Below are 19,694 nucleotides of genomic sequence, written 5' to 3' on the forward strand. Positions count from 1 at the left end.
AAAACGCACATCATTTATTTGCAAGTCGTTAGTGGAGCGTGTGTGTAACCGAAACACTAAATGTGCGACTACAAAGATGAAATGATAGCACATACTCGAATTTATGGTTGTTGATGGAGTGTGTGTGGTTAACCAGCACATCAATGTGAGATCATAAATGACCTCGAGGATGTCATGCGGGTTTTCATGGTGTTTATGAAACATATTAATCTGATTGCCCATTTGTGAAAACATATTAATTTGTTAATAATAACCAAATGCAGACAGATTAATAACTTTTACTCCAGATATGATAAAGCTACTTCAGTTCCCTTGGTCTTTTTCAAATTTAGTTGAAGTAGATGCACAAATAGAAGTTAAATTGTTGAAAAGCCACATAATTTTTCCATGCAACGAGTTGGTTAATGTGAAGAATCTTGAAAAGTTGTCTATTACTGATGCCAAGTATTACTATGTAACAGAGGAGGTATTTGAAGTAGCAGAAGGGACAAATGAAGATGTGGATATTGGAACACAATCTATTGTGGTATTTCAGAAGCTAAAATAGGTGACTCTAGATAGACTACCAAACCTGAAACATATGTGGAAGATCAATCGGTGGATAGTGTTGAACTTTCCAAACCTTACAAAGGTGTCGATTGGAAAATGTCATCTTCTTGGACATGTGTTCACTAGTTGCATGGTTGGTAGTCTATTGCAGCTCCAAGAGCTACAAATAAGTAACTGCAAGAATATGGATGTGATTGTCAAGCAAGTTGAAGATTCTGAAATTACACCCACTGAGGTTGTGTTCCCTTGTCTAAAAACCATAACACTTCACAGGCTTCCAAATCTCATTGGATTTTGCATGGGGAAGGTGGCTTTTGAATGACCATCGTTAGTTGCTTCGGAAATCAAAGATTGTCCGGAAATAACGGTTTTCACAAATGGGCAATCAACTACTCCGGAGCTAAAGTTAATAGATACAACTTTTGGATTGTGTCATGCAATGGAAGACCCAATGTAACACCGGAAATTTTCAAACAAATTTTTCATTTTAAAAAAATCACATAATTCTCATTAACATAGTTCACAAATCTCCAAAGTGAAAATTTATCAAAACACATGTTCATAAAATTGTTTAAACACAATCCATGATCCTCAAAACATAACTCCGCCTCGTGTGTACAATCAAGCCGGCGCCTTCCCGTGATCCTGAGAAGTACCTGAAACACATAACACATAACACGGTAAGCACGAAGCTTAGTGAGTTCCCCAAAATACCACACATAACTCATTAGCCTCTCATGGCTATATCTCAAATAAGACCCTCGGGTCAATGTGTCTAAGTGGAACCCTCCGGTCCCACAACTCGGGTGGACCCTCCGGTCCTAACTCAGTAAAGCTCAGAATAATACACAACATAAATCACAAAGACATAATGCAGGATATCACAATACTCAATATAAACACACAAGATCCTCAGGTCACACAAAATCACCACACAAGGTAAGTATAGTGAGAAGACTCACCTCGTAAGCAAGTAAATAAACCTCGTACACGAATCACCGATCTAGCCTCCGCCTAACACATGTGATAATTATCTCTAATTAACACTCCAATCACAACTCTAAATAAACCAAAGGCCATTCTCTCTCTCTCTCTAACTCTTGGAATGGGTAAAAGACCATTCTACCCCTCCATGGTCTCAATAATCCCTGTCTTGACCAAACCCTAAAGTCAACTGAAGTCAACACTCGATTCAACAGTCCATGTTGACCCGACTCGTCGAGTGCATCTATGTGACTCGTCGAGTTCCCTTGTTCCTTCAGAAAAGTCGCGAAAACCCAACTTAACTCACCGAGTTGTCTCATCAACTCGTCGAGTTACTCCTGTCCAGACTCGTCGGGGAAAACCCTAGCCGATTCGTCGAGTTGGCTCATCAACTCGGCGAGTCCCTTAAGTATCTTTTCTCATTTACACGTTTTAAGGCAGATTCACAACCGCAAACTCTAGATCTAGCCTCCCAAGGCTCAGATACCATGTAAAGCTACAATCTTTACATCCATGCATGGCACTTAGGGCTTGAAATGCCAAAACAAGCTCTATTTAGGGTCTTAAGCATAAAAGCTCCTCTACAGCTGGATAAAATTGGGACCTTTGGACTCTAGAGACCTCACAAGGTCCAGATCGGAAGTCTCAATCACTTGATATGATCAACACACTCAAGGTCTCAAGGAAAGATGGAAAAAGCCCTAAAACTCCATGAAAACGAGATCTAATCACAATAATGAGCAAGGTGAAGACTTTTTACCTTCCACAGAAGCTAAAGATGAAATAACACCAGATCCAACAGCCTCTTCTCGTTCCTTGCCTTGATAATCTTCTCTTCTCTTCAAAAGGTGCACCAAAATGCCCAAAGATTAGCTCAATATAGGAGATTAGGGTTTCACACAGGGGAGTAAGGTGGCTGGTGAGGCGGAAATGAGGGCTTAAGGTCCTTTAAATAGGACCCAACCCCGAAGAATTAGGGTTTCCTCTCACAGCACCAACTCGCCGAGTTGGTCTCTCCGACTCGTCGAGTTGGTCATAAAACCCACGTGGTCAATCTGCCTCTACTCGACGAGTTGGGGCATCCAACTCGTCGAGTTTCTCAACAACTCATACATAAATATATAAATATTATACCTGGGAGTCGGGATGTTACAATTCTCCCCCACTAGAATCAGACTTCGCCCTCGAAGTCATGCTCCGGAAACAACTCTGGGTACTGCTCGCGCATCTTGGACTCCAGCTCCCAAGTCCACTCAGATCCCCTGCGGTGCTCCCACTGCACCTTTACCAGTCGCACATCCTTGTTCCACAGGGTCTTAACTTCTCGATCCAAAATTGTTATCGGTCTCTCGATGTAATTCAGGCTAGCATCTACCTGAATGTCCTCTAAGGGTACCACCGCAGTCTCATCGCCTACACACTTCCTCAACTGAGACACGTGGAAGGTGTTATGAATATGGCTCAACTCTGCAGGTAGCTCCAACCGATAGGCTGCCTTCCCCACTCTGGCAGTTACTCTGAAAGGACCGATATATCTAGGACCCAACTTTCCCCGCTTCCTGAATCGGATCACCCCTTTCCACTGGGATACCTTCAGGAAGATAAAATCTCCAACTTCGAACTCTAGCTCGGATTGTCGCCGAGCTGCGTAACTCTTCTGACGACTCTGAGTTGTCAGTAACCTCTGTCTGACCTGCTGAATCTGCTCAGTCGTCTTGAGTACTATCTCAGTGCTACCCATCACTCTCTGCCCTACCTCTCCCCAACAGATGGGAGTCTGACACCTCAGCCCATATAAGGGCAAATAAGTGTCCCAACTTCCTCCAAAGTCCATGACACATGCTCGCAGCATGTCCTCAAGCGTCTGAATCGTCCGCTCACTTTGCCCGTCAGTCTGTGGGTGGTATGCAGTACTGAAGTGCAATCGGGTACCCAACTCCTCATGAAACCTCTTCCAGAACCTGGAAGTAAAACGCACATCCCAATCTGACACTATCGATGTCGGCACTCCATGCCGTGCCACCACCTCTCTCACATAAATCTCGGCCAATCTCTCTGCAGAAGAGCTCTCACTGATAGCAAGGAAGTGATCACTCTTCGTCAACCGATCCACAATCACCCATATCGCGTCGACACCTCGCGCGGTTCTTGGTAATTTGGTGATAAAATCCATGGAAATATGTTCCCACTTCCACTAGGGAATCTCTAGAGGCTGTAACGGGCCATGTGGACGCTGGTGCTCCGCCTTAACCCGGCGACAGGTCAAGCACCTCTCAACTACCCATGTCACATCCCTCTTCATACAGGGCCACCGGTAATCTCTCTTCAGATCCAAATACATCTTAGTGGCTCCTGGATGGATCGAGAATCTCGATCTATTTGCCTCCTTCGTCAGTATGCGCCGAGCTCCACCTGTATAGGGCACCCAAATCCGCCCACGGAAAGCCATAAGCCGCCGACTATCCATCTCAAACTCGGAAACCTGGCTGACCACTCGCTCCCTCTTGAGGTTCTCTGGCCTCACAGCCTCCACCTGAGCCTCTCGGATGGTATCTAGGACTGGAGTTATCATTGTCATCCTCACACACATGTATCGAATTGGAGAACTCTCTGCTCTACGGCTCAAGGCATCGGCTACCACATTAGCCTTGCCTGGGTGATATAAGATCTTGCAGTCGTAGTCTTTCACTACATCTAACCACCTCCTCTGTCTCATATTTAGGTTGGGCTGATCCATGAGGTACTTCAGGCTCATATGGTCTGTGTATATGGTGTACCGGACTCTATACAGATAGTGGCGCCAGATCTTGAGGGCAAACACCACCGCCCCCAGCTCCAAATCGTGGGTGGGATACCTCGTCTCATGAGGCTTCAACTGCCTCGATGCATATGCTATCACATGCCCCCTCTGCATCAACACCACACCCAACCCTGATATAGATGCATCACAGTAGACTACAAAGTCCTCCACTCCCTCGGGAAGGGCTAACACTGGAGCTTCGCACAATATCTGGCGACGAGTCTCGAATGAGGCCTGCTGCTCAGGCCCCCAGGCAAAAGTGACACCCTTTCGGGTCAACCTGGTAAGAGGAACAACAATCTTGTAGAAATCTCTGATAAATCTCTGATAGTAGCCGGCCAAACCCTGAAAACTCCTGATCTCGGACGGGGATCTCGGCACCTCCCATCTCATAACTGCCTCAATCTTGGCCAGGTCGACCAATATCCCATTCTGATTAACGAGGTGTCCCAGGAACTGGTCCTCTCGTAACCAGAAATCACACTTGGAGAATTTGGCATAAAGCCTCTCAGCCCTCAATACTCCAAGAATCTCCCGAAGATGCTCCTCGTGCTGCTCTCTGGACCTCGAGTACACCAAAATATCTTCGATGAACACGATCACCGATCGATTCAACATGGGCCTGCACACCCGGTTCATGAGATCCATGAACGCTGCTGGTGCGTTGGTGAGCCCGATAGGCATCACCACAAACTCGTAATGCCCATAACGAGTTGTGAAGGCCGTCTTTTGGATATCCTCCTCGCAAACTCTCATCTGATGATATCCATATCTCAAATCAATCTTGGAAAACCAAGATGCCCCCTGCAACTGATCGAATAAATCATCGATCCTCAGTAGTGGATAATGGTTCTTGACCATGAGCTTGTTCAACTCCCTGTAATTGATGCACATCCGGTGTGAACCATCCTTTTTCTTGAAAAAAAGGATTGGTGCTCCCCACGGTGAGCTACTTGGTCTGATGAAATCCTTCCCTAGCAGCTCCTAGAGCTGTGAGGATATCTCCTGCATCTCTGGCGGCGCAAGCCGATAAGGTGCCTTGGCAATAGGCGCCGCTCCCGGAACCAAATTGATTCGGAACTCCACCTGCATCTCGGGAGGCACACCCGGCAACTCCTCGGGAAAAACATTCGGAAACTCGCACACTATTGGAACCTCGACGATAGAACTCAGCCTCTTTGTAGCAACCCGCGTATCCATCACGTACGCCAAAAATCCCCTACAACCCTGCTGTAGACTCTGTCTCGCCCTGGCAGCAGAGCAGAAAACTGATCCAAATCTGGTACCCTCGCCATACACCGTAAGTACTCCCCCACTAGGGTCTCGTATGGTCACCATCTGACGCTCACAGTCGATCACATCTCCAACCGACTCAACCAATCCATGCCCACTATGACACAGACATCACCCATCACAATCGGTACCAGGTCTAACGGGAACTCAACACAAAAAATCTCTATTACACATCCTCGGAATACATCAGTAGAGAAAACCGAATGCTCGTCGGCTATAGAAACCCTCATAGGTCGACTCAACGCCTCAAGTATAACCATATTTACTTTGAGACTTTTCCAATGTTTCAGAATTATACTTAAACTTGTAAGTATAACCATATTTACTAAACTTTAGTAAATCATGACGAATAGTCTTAACGAGCTTTGTGGTGGACATGACCAGTACACAAGAATGTGTACTCGATCCCTTCAGTCCTTCACTTGATTCACACATCCATGTGAACAAGTCTTAATTTTCCAATGCTTGAAAGTTCTCATTCATCATACTATTCAACTTGCATGATTCCAAGTTTCTATCCAACTGAAGCCTTGGGAATGAAAATCTTTCCTTATTTGGTAAATTATGACACTACCACAAACGAAAGAATCAAGTCCATTTTTTTTCCAAATATTGCTATCAATGGAATCATATAAACAACCATTTTTCACAAATGTCACTTGTAAGGATATTAAAAATAAATATAAAATTAAAACCTTTTATTTTATTTCAAAACTTTGCAGAAAAAACTTATCCTTACTGTGCAAATGCATATGAAAAACTTGTTGTTATCTATTCCTAAGCAATATATCATAACTCCTAAGTAACAGCTTCAAAAATTCTGATCACCAAACCATGCGATCGAAATCCATCTTCGTGACCAGAATCAACATATACTTCCTTTAAGTTTCTTCACATTTCTTTGATTCTTAAAACATCAACATGTGACCCAGTCACATCATGTAACAAGAATCTCAGAATAGAAACTTAACAGAGTTAGATAGTGAACTTTACCTGAAGTAGAGTCAAACTTCTTGACTTGATCAACCTTATGATCTTTCAGGTAAATAGGCAGCTTCGCAATCAATTCCCCTTCCTTTTTGGCAAGAGAAACATATGGACTCTTTAGGAATGGTGTACTGGACTATCACAGACTTGCCTTTCTCTTTACCATTTTCAAAGTCCATGGAAGTTTGGGAAGTTGATCTTTTAATCACATTTGCTTTACTAGTGTTCAAGATCATTTCTGATTCAGCAGCACCAAGCAAATAGATAAGATCATTAAGGGTCTTGTCATAGTCTATTTCATAGAAGTCCCAAAGTAACTCACTATGTAACTTAGAAAGTGATTGAACATTCAACTTTCTTAAGACTTTGACATCCAACTCTCCCGGCTTGTCAATATGTGACTTCATCTCCAAGATGCGATCACACATAGACCTTGCTTGCCAATAGGGCTTGAGTGACCTTAAACTTTTCAAGAACTTGTGGGTTAGGGAGAATAATTGGAGGAGGTGAAAGAAGAGAAGTATGACTTCCATGAGCCAAACTCGGGAAGTCATATTCATTAGGAAAGCTTGGTTTGGGAAGATCATTGTTGTCTAAACCAGACATCAACAATGGGAGAAATTCACGTAAAGTTGATTTAAGTCCTTAATATAACACCCAATATGATATATTAAGGCTAGGACCCAACAAACTATTTTATAACTTGGAAGAGGGATGCCGTAATCCAAGCTACAAAATATTTGAAGGTAGGTGAATGACGATTCACCAATTTCCACCAAGATAAACGAAATGTATTATTAGGTTTTAATTGGTTTTGAAACTCCTAGATTCTTTTGAGATTCATTGAACTTTTCAATGGCATGTTTCAATCTCGAGTGTGCCCTTCAGGTTTTGTGACTGGGATGTCGAGGATCACAAAACAAGGTGTGAAGTAACCATGCAAATATACTTGGTACCCTTAATATTTACCCCTCAATCGATGTGCCGGTTAACCACACACGCTCCAACGATACTATGATAAACATTAAGTTACCCTTTGCCTACCTTGTTAAGTCCAGGTTAGTGTGCCGGTTAACCACACACGCTCCACTAACAGCTTAAACAAAGTGCAAAGTGTAATTTCATGGATTAGCACCTTATTCACATTTTCCTAAGTAACTAAGATTGGGAATTTATAAGTGTTTAGTTACTTAGTATTTATCATTATACTTATAATGAAGGGAGAATTATAGTCCTTGTCCTACCTGTTCGGCTAACGACCCTCCACCGGTCAAGGAAGCGGTGAGTGAGAGTGGACACCCATTAAACTGCCATTTTATAGGCAGTAACCTTATACCCCCTTATAGACCGGCTTCGTGAATGAGGCCTACTAATGGTAAGACGACTTGCTCTTATACATATAATATATTAAACTTTTAATATTATAATAGTATAAGGGTGTATTTTAGACATTTAAAATACTTGGTGGTTTAATCTATTAATTAAACTAGACTTTTAATTTAATTAAACTCAAACCATATATTTATGGATTTAATAATACTCTTTTAATTAAACGCTTTAATTAACTATTAATAAAGTCCATAAGAGTTAATTTGAACTATTCAACAAAACATCATAATTCCAATTATTAAACTCAAAATTAAAACCATTTAATTAATTGTTTAAGTTATGAACCCAAGAGTTTTAGAATTCAATTCTTTTTTTCATAAAAAACTTTTCTCAAATTCCAAAACATGAGGGCAAGTTTTGTAATTCTTGAAAACCTTTGGATTCCATAACTTATGGAATTAATGGTGTTTTATGATGAAACTTTCCATGTTCCATAACTTAAGAACAAGTTATGGAATTCTTTAAAACATTAACACCAAATTTTGTAACTCCATAAAAACTTTGAATCAATTTTTTTTTTAAAAAAAACTTTCATATCCATAACTTATGGAAGTTTCAAAAACCCTTAAGATCACAACATTAAAAAAAAACTTTTGAGCTCCAAAATTTTATGACAAAATTTGTAACTCCTTAAAACATTTAGATCAAACTTTTAAAACTAATAAAATAATCATATCATTTTATCTTTTACTAAATTTGACCTAATTCAACTTATATAACAAATGATTCAAATTTTACAAATAATTCGTTTTTCACAAAACAAGTAATTATCTTAAAATTTGACAAACGTCATGTTTTTTTTTCTTTTTTTTCCAACTTGAAAATAAAACATTTGCATCAATATAACAGAAAACAACCCATTGCTCTGATACCACTGTTGGGTTTTGAGCATTCTAACACTCCTATGGTGTACATGCAACCCTATAGACCTTGGATCTATGTTTTCTCTATTATACATGCAAATATTAACTATTCCAAGGTTTCATCCTAACTAGCATATTATGAAGCACCTATACTACAAAGTTCTAGTTAGATGACATACCTTTTGATGTAGCTTGATGTCTTCAAGCTTTAAGAGCTTAGCCCCAATAGTGTGGAAGCCTCAAATGGAATCACAAATCACCAAAACACCTTGGAAGAACTTGAGAGAATATGTATGCACACAAAAATCGGCCCACTCTTATTTTCACACACTTGTCCAATTTTGTGAGCCAAGGACCCCTTTGTATATTATGGAGGATTAGGGTTACATCCATGTAAACCCTAATACCCATGACCTTTCATTTACATAGGATCCATGGGTTAAAAGCTCCATGGACCATCCATGAAAGCTTAGCCCAACCTAAATGAACTTGGCCCATTCCATATATATAAGAGTCCATATTTAATTAGTTGTTTTTGATCACTTAATTAATTCTAAATTAATTCTTGATCAATACTAATTAAATAATATGATTCCATATTAATATATTAGAACTTATAATATATTAATATAAATCATAAATATACTATTCTCAAAAGACTATCCATATAAATTGTGCCGGTGAAGTGCAACCCAAATGGACCATGTCGGGTCGGGTCAAATACATACCAAATATAGTTATGGACTTAGACATTAATCCAACATCCTATACATTGATTTCTTCATCAATTGATTCAGAAGAGGAAGATGAAAGTATGAAATCCAAATCCGGCCTTAATGAGGAAGGCTTTGAAGGAAGAGGTAAGGATATGAACAACTGGGGAGCAGCGATTGAAGCACCTTCATCGGCGAACATAACTTCGTCTGAATGCTCTTTATTTGGATCTGAATGCATGGTATCGTGAAGTTGAGTTTTGGGAGTTTCTACGGAGGCAGAGTCTAGATCAACTACTTCATCGGAAGGGACAACAAAGGGCAGGTTGCTCTGAATGACCCTATTTCTCATTGAGATGAGAGTTCCTTCAACTTGGGATCTGGTGAGCTCCTGATGCCTCGTCTGGGCCATGTCAACAAAATCTTCCCGTAGTGGGTCGTTAACACCTATTCGTCCTGTACTCCTTCCGGGTATCAGACTAGTTTAGGCATCTGAGGTAGGAAGGACAACTCCAGCCTCAGAATGCTTGGGGTCCGGAACAGGGGTTCCGGACCGTGCGTGTGTTGAAGAAGGTGGGATATCAAAAGTGATATGTTGGTTTGTGAGGGTGGATTATTAGGAGACTCCCCATGAGTGTGTGCAGGTGATTTTGAAACTCCGAGGGGTACCTCGGAAGAGTGGGTAGGTGGGGTAGAAGGATGGCAAGAGTCAGTCGGAATGTCCTTGACTCCTTCCTGTTGAGAGGATGAGTCGACTTTGGATCTCTTTCTGGCATTTGTCTTGGATGGGGAAGTTTTGCGTTTGGCAGACTTCTTTTTCTTTCCTCTGGAAGAAACAGGTTTGGCCACTTCCGGAGTGGGCTCAATGGAGATAGGGGTAGATTGTGTTGGGTTGTACACAATCGAAGTCTCCAAGTGATGTCTTAGATGAATTGATCCGGAAGGAATGAGGGCCAACATGTGTTCCGGTAATCTTCTAATTCGTCCGAAATAACTTTGGTCCGGAATACGATAGTGTTTAACAGTTTTGAAAGAAAAGTATACCTCTTTAGGAATCGTAGACACCAAAATTGGTTCGGACCGTTCTCGGTATAGCTGTTGGATTGTCAAGGCCCAAAATCTAGGGCTCAAAATTTCGTTGGGCTTCCTCTTGATGGCGAATTTTCGGAAATCTTGCCATAGAACTTCAGGAAGATTGACGACGTTTCTCTTGTTGGAGAAGATGCTATAGACGACTTATAGCCAGTCCTTTCTTAGTGTGTTTGTTCCGTCGTGTTTTCCAGATAATCCCCTGATCATGAAATGCATCAAAACAGTCCAGAGACCTGAGACGGCCGACTTCTTGAATTCTTTAGCCTTGTACTCCTGATCGTAACCAATATGATTAAGAAACTGTTGAAATTCTTTGACAGTGGGTTCTTGAACTTTGAAATCGGAGGGATTTTTGTTTACTCTGATTTCCTTGAGAAAGGTAGATTTGTAGATTAGAACGATGTGATCACCGGTAATCTTGGTCTCAAGAACATCATTGTGGATTTTGATCCTCTCGAATGCAGTGTGAAGGAGGCTAAGTGGAAGAGGAAGATCTGGAACTTTGGTGAGGGGAGTGGAGATGGGATGATGAGCAATGAACTCGATCATCACTCGAAGAGGTTTGTCATAATCCATCAGATCGAGTGAGAAGAGTTGTGTTGTATCCCTGAGGAATGGTTGAGATGATTGAGATGAGGACGAAACTTTGGATGACTTCTTCTTAGCAACAGTTTTGGTGGATTTTTGGATCTCATACACACAGATGTGTGTGGGCCCTTCAGATCCACCACAAATGATGAAAATCGATTCTATGTGACTTTTACTGATGATTATAGTAGATATGGATATATCTACTTAATCAAGCACAAATCAGAAACCTTTGAAAAGTTCAAAGAATTCAAACATGAAGTCGAAAATCAATTGGGCAGGAAGATCAAGATGCTCAGATCTGATAGAGGTGGTGATTATCTTAGTATCGAGTTCCACGACTACTACAAGGAATGTGGAATTGTTTCACAAATGACACCTCTTAGGACACCACAACTCAATGGTGTGGCTAAGAGGCGTAATCGAACCTTGTTGGACATGGTTCGTTCCATGATGAGTTGAGTTTCACTTCCGATATTGTTCTGGGGGTATGCCTTGGAGACTGCCGCCCATATCCTTAATCTAGTCCCAACAAAGACGGTTTCCAAAACACTTCACGAGATGTGGACAAGGAAGGTTCACTCGTTGGCACATATCAAGGTTTGGGGTTGTGAAGCTTTCGTTAGACGAGAGACTCACGACAAACGTGAACCTCGTAGTGAGTGATGTATTTTCATCGGTTACCCACATAAATCCTTTGGACACTTGTTCTACAAACCTAGTGAGAACGTGGTCTTTGTAGCATGAAGGGGAGTCTTCCGCAAGAAGGAACTCATATGAAAAGAGGACAGTGGGAGTACAATTGATCTTGAAGAGATTCAAGAGTCAAACGATGAAGGAACCTCAAACACTAGCGCTCAACCCGAGGAAGAAATTCATGTTGAACCAATTGACGAGTTGTGACAACCGGCAATTAAAGTCAAAGTCAACAAGTCAAAGTCAATGTCAACGGGTCAAACCGGTCAACTCAACTAGTACTTTCATTTTAGAAGTTATTCTATGTATGCAAATGTACAATTATGTATCATGAATACAAGTATCTCGAAGATTTTAAGTGTTTAGCAATGTAAAACCCTAAGAAGGGAGAGTAAACGCACCAAAACATGATTATGGACCCTTTGGGGGATTAAAACATTCATAAACAAAGCCTAAATGAGTTTACGAACCTTGCATTGCAAGGATAAACACTAACAAAGACTACAGTCAAATCTCTCCCAAATCTCTCTCAAAATCTCTCTCAACTTTTTATAGTCATCCGGGTCATCCCGACCCTTAACTTGGCCAAAAATCACTCAAATCGGGAAGTTAACTTGAAAAACAACCCTATAGGACCGAAACCCTAATGGAACCGAGCCTCTTGGAAGCGAAACCCTAAGAAGCGAAACACCTCTTTTGGACCGAAGCTTCTTATGACCGAACTACATAGAACCGAAGGTCCCCTTCTGGACCGAAGTCAACCTGGGATTGAACCGAAGCCAGTATCGGACCGAAACCTCTTTCAAACCGAAATGAACCGAACCTTCGGTCCATTTCGCTTCTATCTCAACTTCGGACCCGAACTTCCTTTTCGCTTCCTTCTCACCTTCGGTTCCTTCTTCTCACTCTCGGTCCTCAACTCCAAGAACCGAACCTTCACAGGTTCGCCCCTTCTTGTCCGGTTTTCGACTACTTTCGCCTGTTAAGCCCGTTTTTTACGGGGATTTTTCACCAAATTCATATTTTTAGTATTTTAAACTCCCTAAACTCATATTTTAATCACATCCTAAGGATTTATTAATTATAAATCATTATTTCATTAAAGGAAGTATCTAAGGATATTTTACACCACAAGTGGGTCACGTGTGCCCACTTGCCTCCATGTGTCACCTTCTCATTAGCCCAACCCTATCCACATCACACAAACCAAGGCAAAAATCCTCTCATCTTTTCAACTTGCTCCAGCAACCTCTATATAAGGAAATCCCTGGAAGACTTCTTGATTTCCTTTATCATTTTCTTCACCATCAAAAACACTTACACATTTCTTAACCATTAAAAGAGCCTCTTTTTCTCTCAACTTCCAGCCCCACTTTTGAAGTGTTCTTGAGTTATTTGTTCACTTATTGGTAAGTATTTCCTTCTAACTCAAGTGCTATTACATATTTTCATAACACTCTTGAATCATCTACACACATATTAACACGAAATCGTTCATAGGATCATCCAAAAACTTCGTGTGTTCATCAAGTGTTCTTGACTTGAAACTCATCGTCTTCAACCTTCCATCCTTCAAAAAATCACATACGGTGAGTTCATACCCCTACATTTTCCGGTTTTCTTTAGTTTTCAGGGCGGGGGGGGGGGGGGCGGGGGAGGGAATACAAGTTAAAACACCAAAAACTTAACTAAACTCAAACATCATCTTTCAACAGAAAAGTTGAGTTCTATTCACGGACTATTTTGACCATATTAAACATAATATCTTTCAAAACTGTTAAATATGCAAATAACTCAGGTTTATACCTTTAAAATGACTACTTGCACATCCCATACGATTTTTCTACAATTTATGGCGATTTTTACGAAACAGCTTATCATTTCAGAAACCACTTCGGACCAGTCTGTGAAGTTGGACCTTTTTACACAAGTTAAAGGTCACTAAAAATCATGATAAAAATTATGAATAAAATACACATTTTATAGACCCTCAGAGTTTACAGATCTAAATTTCGACCTCTGCCGATTTTTCTATAACTTTTTCCAATAACAGGAACAGAAAAGTTAAAAACTGTAAATAGTTGACAATCCTATTTACACCTTGTAACTTGCTGAGCAAGGTGTGTAGTATTATTTGAATACATGTTGCTGATAGTACCTATTATTTACCTAAGTTTAAAGGCATGAATCATATACAAAGAAGTACTACCACTACAAACAATTATAATAAACTATAATAAGTAAAGTTAAGTCTATTATACACCACAAAACAAACATCCTAAACTATAATAAAAATAGTTAGGTTTCATATACAATATAAACATTATGATAAACTATAGTAGGTATAGTTTATGTTTCAATTACATTTCGAACTCATTACAAAAGTTTTTCATATAAACGGGGTACATTACAAAGTACCGGGTTTTCATACAAAATGGGTACATTACAAAGTACCGGGTTTTCATATAAACGGGGTACGAATACAAAGTACCGGGTTTATACAAAAGGGGTACATTACAAAGTACCGGGTTTTCATATAAACGGGGTACGAATACAAAGTACCGGGTTTATACAAAAGGGGTACATTACAAAGTACCGGGTTTTCATATAAACGGGGTACGAATACAAAATACCGGGTTTATACAAAAGGGGTACATTACAAAGTATCAGGTTTACACAAAAGGAGTTTTATGCACATATAAAACTACGTATACTATTTTAAGTATGGGAATTCACTTACAAAAATGGAGTCTTAAAACAATAAAGGCTACAAGCCATCTTTTTGGAAAACACAGAATCCACCAAGTTAAACGTCATCATTGGCAAAGTGAGGACATCTTCAAACTAGTTTTCTTAATAGCAAAACTACACATTTGTAAACTAAGTATGGTATTTATACTTACATATTTTGGCCTTGGTTCAATTAAGGCTATAACACACCTTACGGAAAATATAGGATTTTCTGGAAACATTAGAGACTTAAGAACCACACAAATAGGGGTTTTATGCACTTACAAAACTACATATGTTATTTTAAGTATGGAGATTTACTTACGAAAATAGTGTCTTAGTAAATACGTAGTGGATCCGTTCGATCTAAAAACTTTACTAACATGTACACACCAAGAAATCGCACCAGGAACATATTTTGTTTACTAGTCTTTCGAATTTTGAAACGTTCTTTAAAAACATGAGAAACACAGATATATTTTGGTCTTAAGACTCAAAGGCAACATTCTATTTTTCCAAAGAACAAAAGGACGTACTCATTTTACAACAAAAATGCTTATGAACTCACCAGTTTTAATGCTGATACTCTTTCAAACTACTTGTATTCTCAGGAAGTTAGTAAGTCAAGTATGCATTCAGGTTGCGAGAAGATAGAGCATCATAGCATCAAGACTTAGTTTTGCTGTTTACTTTTGGAAGTTAAACCTATGTAAATCAATTACAATGTAAACTATATGTTATCAATGAAATGGTTGTTGTTGCTTTGATTACTATTGTACAATTGTTGTGATACTGTGCATGACGTCCTCCGCCCCCGAACGTTTCCTCCATTCCGGTTTGGAGGTGTGACACGAGTCGTTACCTCTTAGGCATTCCACTCGAGTTAGAATGACACCTGAGTTTTATGGTTTCCATATTACTACAGATGGTGATACGTTTATCAGTGATAGTACACTGATAAATTTGGATGAGCCTTCTAACTACAAGGAAGCCATGGCGGGCCCTGAGTCTGCTAAATGGAAAGAGGCAATAAACAGCGAGATCCAGTCCATGTATGACAATCAAGTTTGGAACTTGGTTGACAATGTACCAGGTCGTAAGGCTGTTGGGTGCAAATGGATCTTCAAGAAGAAGATCGACATGGATGGAAAGGTACACACGTTCAAGTCAGGACTGGTTGCAAAGGGCTTTACTCAAAACCCTGGGGTTGACTATGATGAGACCTTCTCACTAGTGGCTAAGATTAAATCTATTAGGGTTATGTTAGCCATAGCTGCGTTTCATGATTATGAAATTTGGCAGATGGATGTCAAAACCGCTTTCATTATTGGGAAGTTGGCTGAAGATGTTTACATGAGTCAGCCAGAGAGTTTTGTGGATGCTAAGTACCCTAATAAAGTGTGGAAGCTTGAGAAATCAATATATGGATTGAAGCAAGCTTCTCGTAGATGGAATCTTTGCTTTGATGAGAAGGTCAGAGAGTTTGGCTTCTCTGGCAGTGAAGATGAGTCATGTGTATATGTCAAAGCTAGTGGGAGTATAGTTAGCTTTCTAGTATTGTATGTTGATGACATACTACTCATGGGAAACGACGTTCCAACCTTGCAGGAAGTTAAGTCTTGGCTTGGAAAGTGTTTCACTATGAAGGATCTACAAGAGGCTGCTTATATTCTAGGAATAAGGATCTTGAGAAATAGGAGTAGAATACTAATTGGACTCAGTCAAAGTACTTACTTGGATAAAGTGCTGAAGCGTTTTAGCATGGAGAATTCCAAGAAAGGAGAATTACCTATCCAGAGCAACACCAAGTTGAGTAAGACTCAGAGTCCGAGTACCGATGCCGAGATAGCGGAGATGAGTCGAGTTCCATATGCTTCCGCCGTTGGCTCGATCATGTACGTTATGACATGCACTCGCCCTAATGTGGCTTTTGCTTTGAGCATGGCCATTCGATATCAAGGGAACCCGGGTAAAGCTCACTGGATAACGGTCAAGAACACTCTTAAGTACTTGCGAAGGACTAAGGACTGGGTCCTTGTACTTGGTGTCAGTGATGACTTGAGAGTTACTGGTTATAGTGACGCCAATTTTCAGATAGACCGAGACAACTTTCGTTCTCGGTCTGGTTGGGTGTTTACACTCAATGGAGGAGCAGTAACTTGGAAAAGTTCCAAGCAGGAGACAATGGCTGATTCAACATGTGAGTCAGAGTATATAGCCACGAACGAAGCGTCAAAGGAGGCTATATGGTTGAATAACGTCATTGGAGACCTTGGAGTTGTACCATCCATAAAGGAGCCCATGGAGATTTTCTGCGATAATGAAGGAGCGGTTGCCTTGACCAAGAAACAAGGGGATCAAAGAATATCCAGACATATCGACAAAAAATATCACTTCATCAGACATCTGGTAGAAAAAGGACTCCTCATCGCCAAGAGGGTATCATCAGATGAGAATCCTACAAATCCCCTCACAAAGGGTCTGAGTAGGATTAAGCACGTTCAACATGCGAGGAGCATTGGTTTGAAGTATGATATTAGTTTTAGTGATTAGATAGATATTTTAGAAACTTGTAATAGATAAATGTAATTGACATTTGATGATTAAGTAATGGAGATTTATTTATGAGTATTGTTTACTATCTTTTGTCAATTGTTTATCATTGTGTTTCGCCTTTGCATGTTTTACTTCCAGAATAATTGGATTATTCAAATTATCCACAGTCGATCATACTTTGGAAGTAAGTAATGAATTAAGATTGTCATGAATTGGCTTGTAGATTGTCTAAGTGTTTAGACATAGCAAATGTTTGCTGCAACGTTCATGAGTACTCCTGAAATGGGGATTTGAGTATTGGATTAAACCCACGCTCATAGAATTACTTCATGGAATTTATCACGAGTAATTATGAGACGATAATATCATATAATATTTAAACCAAGATTTATGAGTTGTTGTTTACGATTTGGTTGTGCATTGATGATACGTAAACGCATCAGTAACTTGATGTTATAAAACGTATTGTTGTGTATGATTTGATGAGTAAATAGTACAATCATATGAGTCAAATATTATCTGTTCCTTTTGCCCTAAGGGTAAAAGCGATATCTTGGGCACCTCGATGATTTGGTGTTGACTTATGTGATGGGCCCGGTCAGGACTGAATTGATGTGTTCAATTAAGTTCGTTGTCATACAAATCAGAAATCGGGAAACAAACTGTTGGACAATGAGAATGATTCTATTCCATGTCATTTGTCCACATGATATCTTGCAGAATAGAGGATTATATGATCCCTTATCTAAGTACACATAACTGACTAGGTCAGAGTTCGACAACGACTTTTGAAAGCTATGATTTCTAGTTAAAATTTGAGGTCATATTTGCAATCATAGTTATTAGACTTATCCAAGTGGGAGACTGTTGGATTAGGTGTCTAAGCCCATAACTATAATTGGTATGTACTTGATTTGATAGTAGCATGGTCCTTTTGGGTTACCTTCACTCTACCAACTTGACATGATGATTTTGGAGAGAGAGGTTGATAAATGATTTATTAAATGTATTATGAGAATAATATATTAATTAGAAATCATGTTATTTAATTAGTAATCAGAAATTAATTTGGAATTAATTTTGGGATTAAAGGAACTAATTAAAGGAACAAGGGCTGTTTTGCAAATCACTGATAGTTGTGAAACTGGGCTACTGGACTCCTTAGAGAGGAGTGGACGAAAATTATAGCGAGGCCCTATAAGTTTTCGTCCAAGGCTCCTTAATAAGGGTCCATTGGTTGCTTAATCCTTAAGCAGGATATTAGGGTTTCCTCCAGCAAACCCTAGCAGCCCTCAGCTATATAAAGACCCCACCACATTGGGATTTTGGCAAATGCTTGCTCCTCTAAACCCTAGCCGAAATTCTAAGTGCATTCCCTCCTCTCCCCTCTCATCCTTTTGCTAGTGATGTTTGTAAGCCATTAGAGGTGCAACATTTGAGGCACTAAGCTTTCAAGAGTCAAGATCTACAAGGTGTTCTTGTTATTACTACATAACAAGTAAGGTAAACTTCTAAACCCTAATTTTATATAGATTTCAATTTAAATATGCTAGATCTAGGGTTTTGCTTTGGTATTCAATTTGTGTGTTCAACTAGTGAAAAACTTAGATCCAAAGCAATTAGGGTTGCATGAACACATAGGTTGTAGTTATGCTCAAAACCCATCATCCTTATGATTGGATTTCTTTGTTCTCTTTTTTGTCAAAAGATGAACAAGACTATGTTCTCCCTACTTAGCTTTTATAGAAAAGTTCACGTTGAACTCTTCTAAATCTATTCAATCGAAGTATTCGACACTATTTGATCTTCATTGATTGTGTTATTTTGTTCATAACGTTTATAGAATCTATCGATCTAAGTTTTTATTATTTCAACAAACTTACATGTCAAGAAGTCAGTGGGAGTCTTAATGATCTTGAAGAGTTTCAAGATTAAACCTTTTAGTTATCATTAACACATGGCCTGAGGTTGATAACTTGTCGTGTTAAGTTGACACATTCTTGTTTTGTGCACCTTCCAGTTGGGTTGGCGATGCTTATGAGTTCTATGGTTCTCATTTGACTATAAAAGGAAGAGCACGTTGGTCAGTGAAAGTATATTGATCAATATGGGTGAACTTCTTAACAACACGGAAGCATTGGTAGGCCCTTGTGCTACCAGGTGACTAGAAATAAAGAATAAGCAAAAGTTCAGTCCATGAAAGCTAAATTTGAATTTGGTTTTGTCACAAACATTGTCTTATGATTGTAGGTTAGAAATGATAGATTCATATGGATGGACACCAAAAAATCTAGGTGGCAAAAGGTTTCGCTCTAATTCATGAGAATGATTATGAGGAAACACTTACGCTAATAGATTTTAAAGATCTGATAACTATCATTATGGTTAGTAGTTGTGATAATTGTGTTCTTAATTTCACAATATGATTACGGCATCCCTTTTCATAGTTCGAAT

The 19,694-nt window shown here is 39.7% G+C and overlaps 1 protein-coding gene across 1 annotated transcript; it reads left to right on the forward strand.

Moving 5' to 3' along the window:
• Positions 1-289: 289 nt before the first annotated feature.
• LOC145105238 (uncharacterized) lies at positions 290-871 on the forward strand. The gene is made up of 2 exons (XM_079042372.1): positions 290-526; positions 632-871. Exons 1-2 carry the CDS (start codon positions 290-292, stop codon positions 869-871), a joined length of 477 nt encoding a protein of 158 aa, XP_078898498.1.
• The last annotated feature ends 18,823 nt before the right edge of the window (positions 872-19,694 follow it).

The sequence above is a fragment of the Lactuca virosa genome, chromosome 4 (assembly GCF_052849685.1).
Source record: "Lactuca virosa cultivar CGN04683 chromosome 4, Lactuca_virosa_CGN04683_v6, whole genome shotgun sequence".
Taxonomy (NCBI): Eukaryota; Viridiplantae; Streptophyta; class Magnoliopsida; order Asterales; family Asteraceae; genus Lactuca; species Lactuca virosa.

Bases quoted from the DNA above. Each gene is read 5' to 3' on its own strand.
- LOC145105238 (XM_079042372.1), top strand. From the start codon at position 290: ATGATAAAGCTACTTCAGTTCCCTTGGTCTTTTTCAAATTTAGTTGAA. The intron at 527-631 runs GTATTTCAGAAG...AACCTTACAAAG, and splicing joins TTGGAACACAATCTATTGTG to GTGTCGATTGGAAAATGTCA.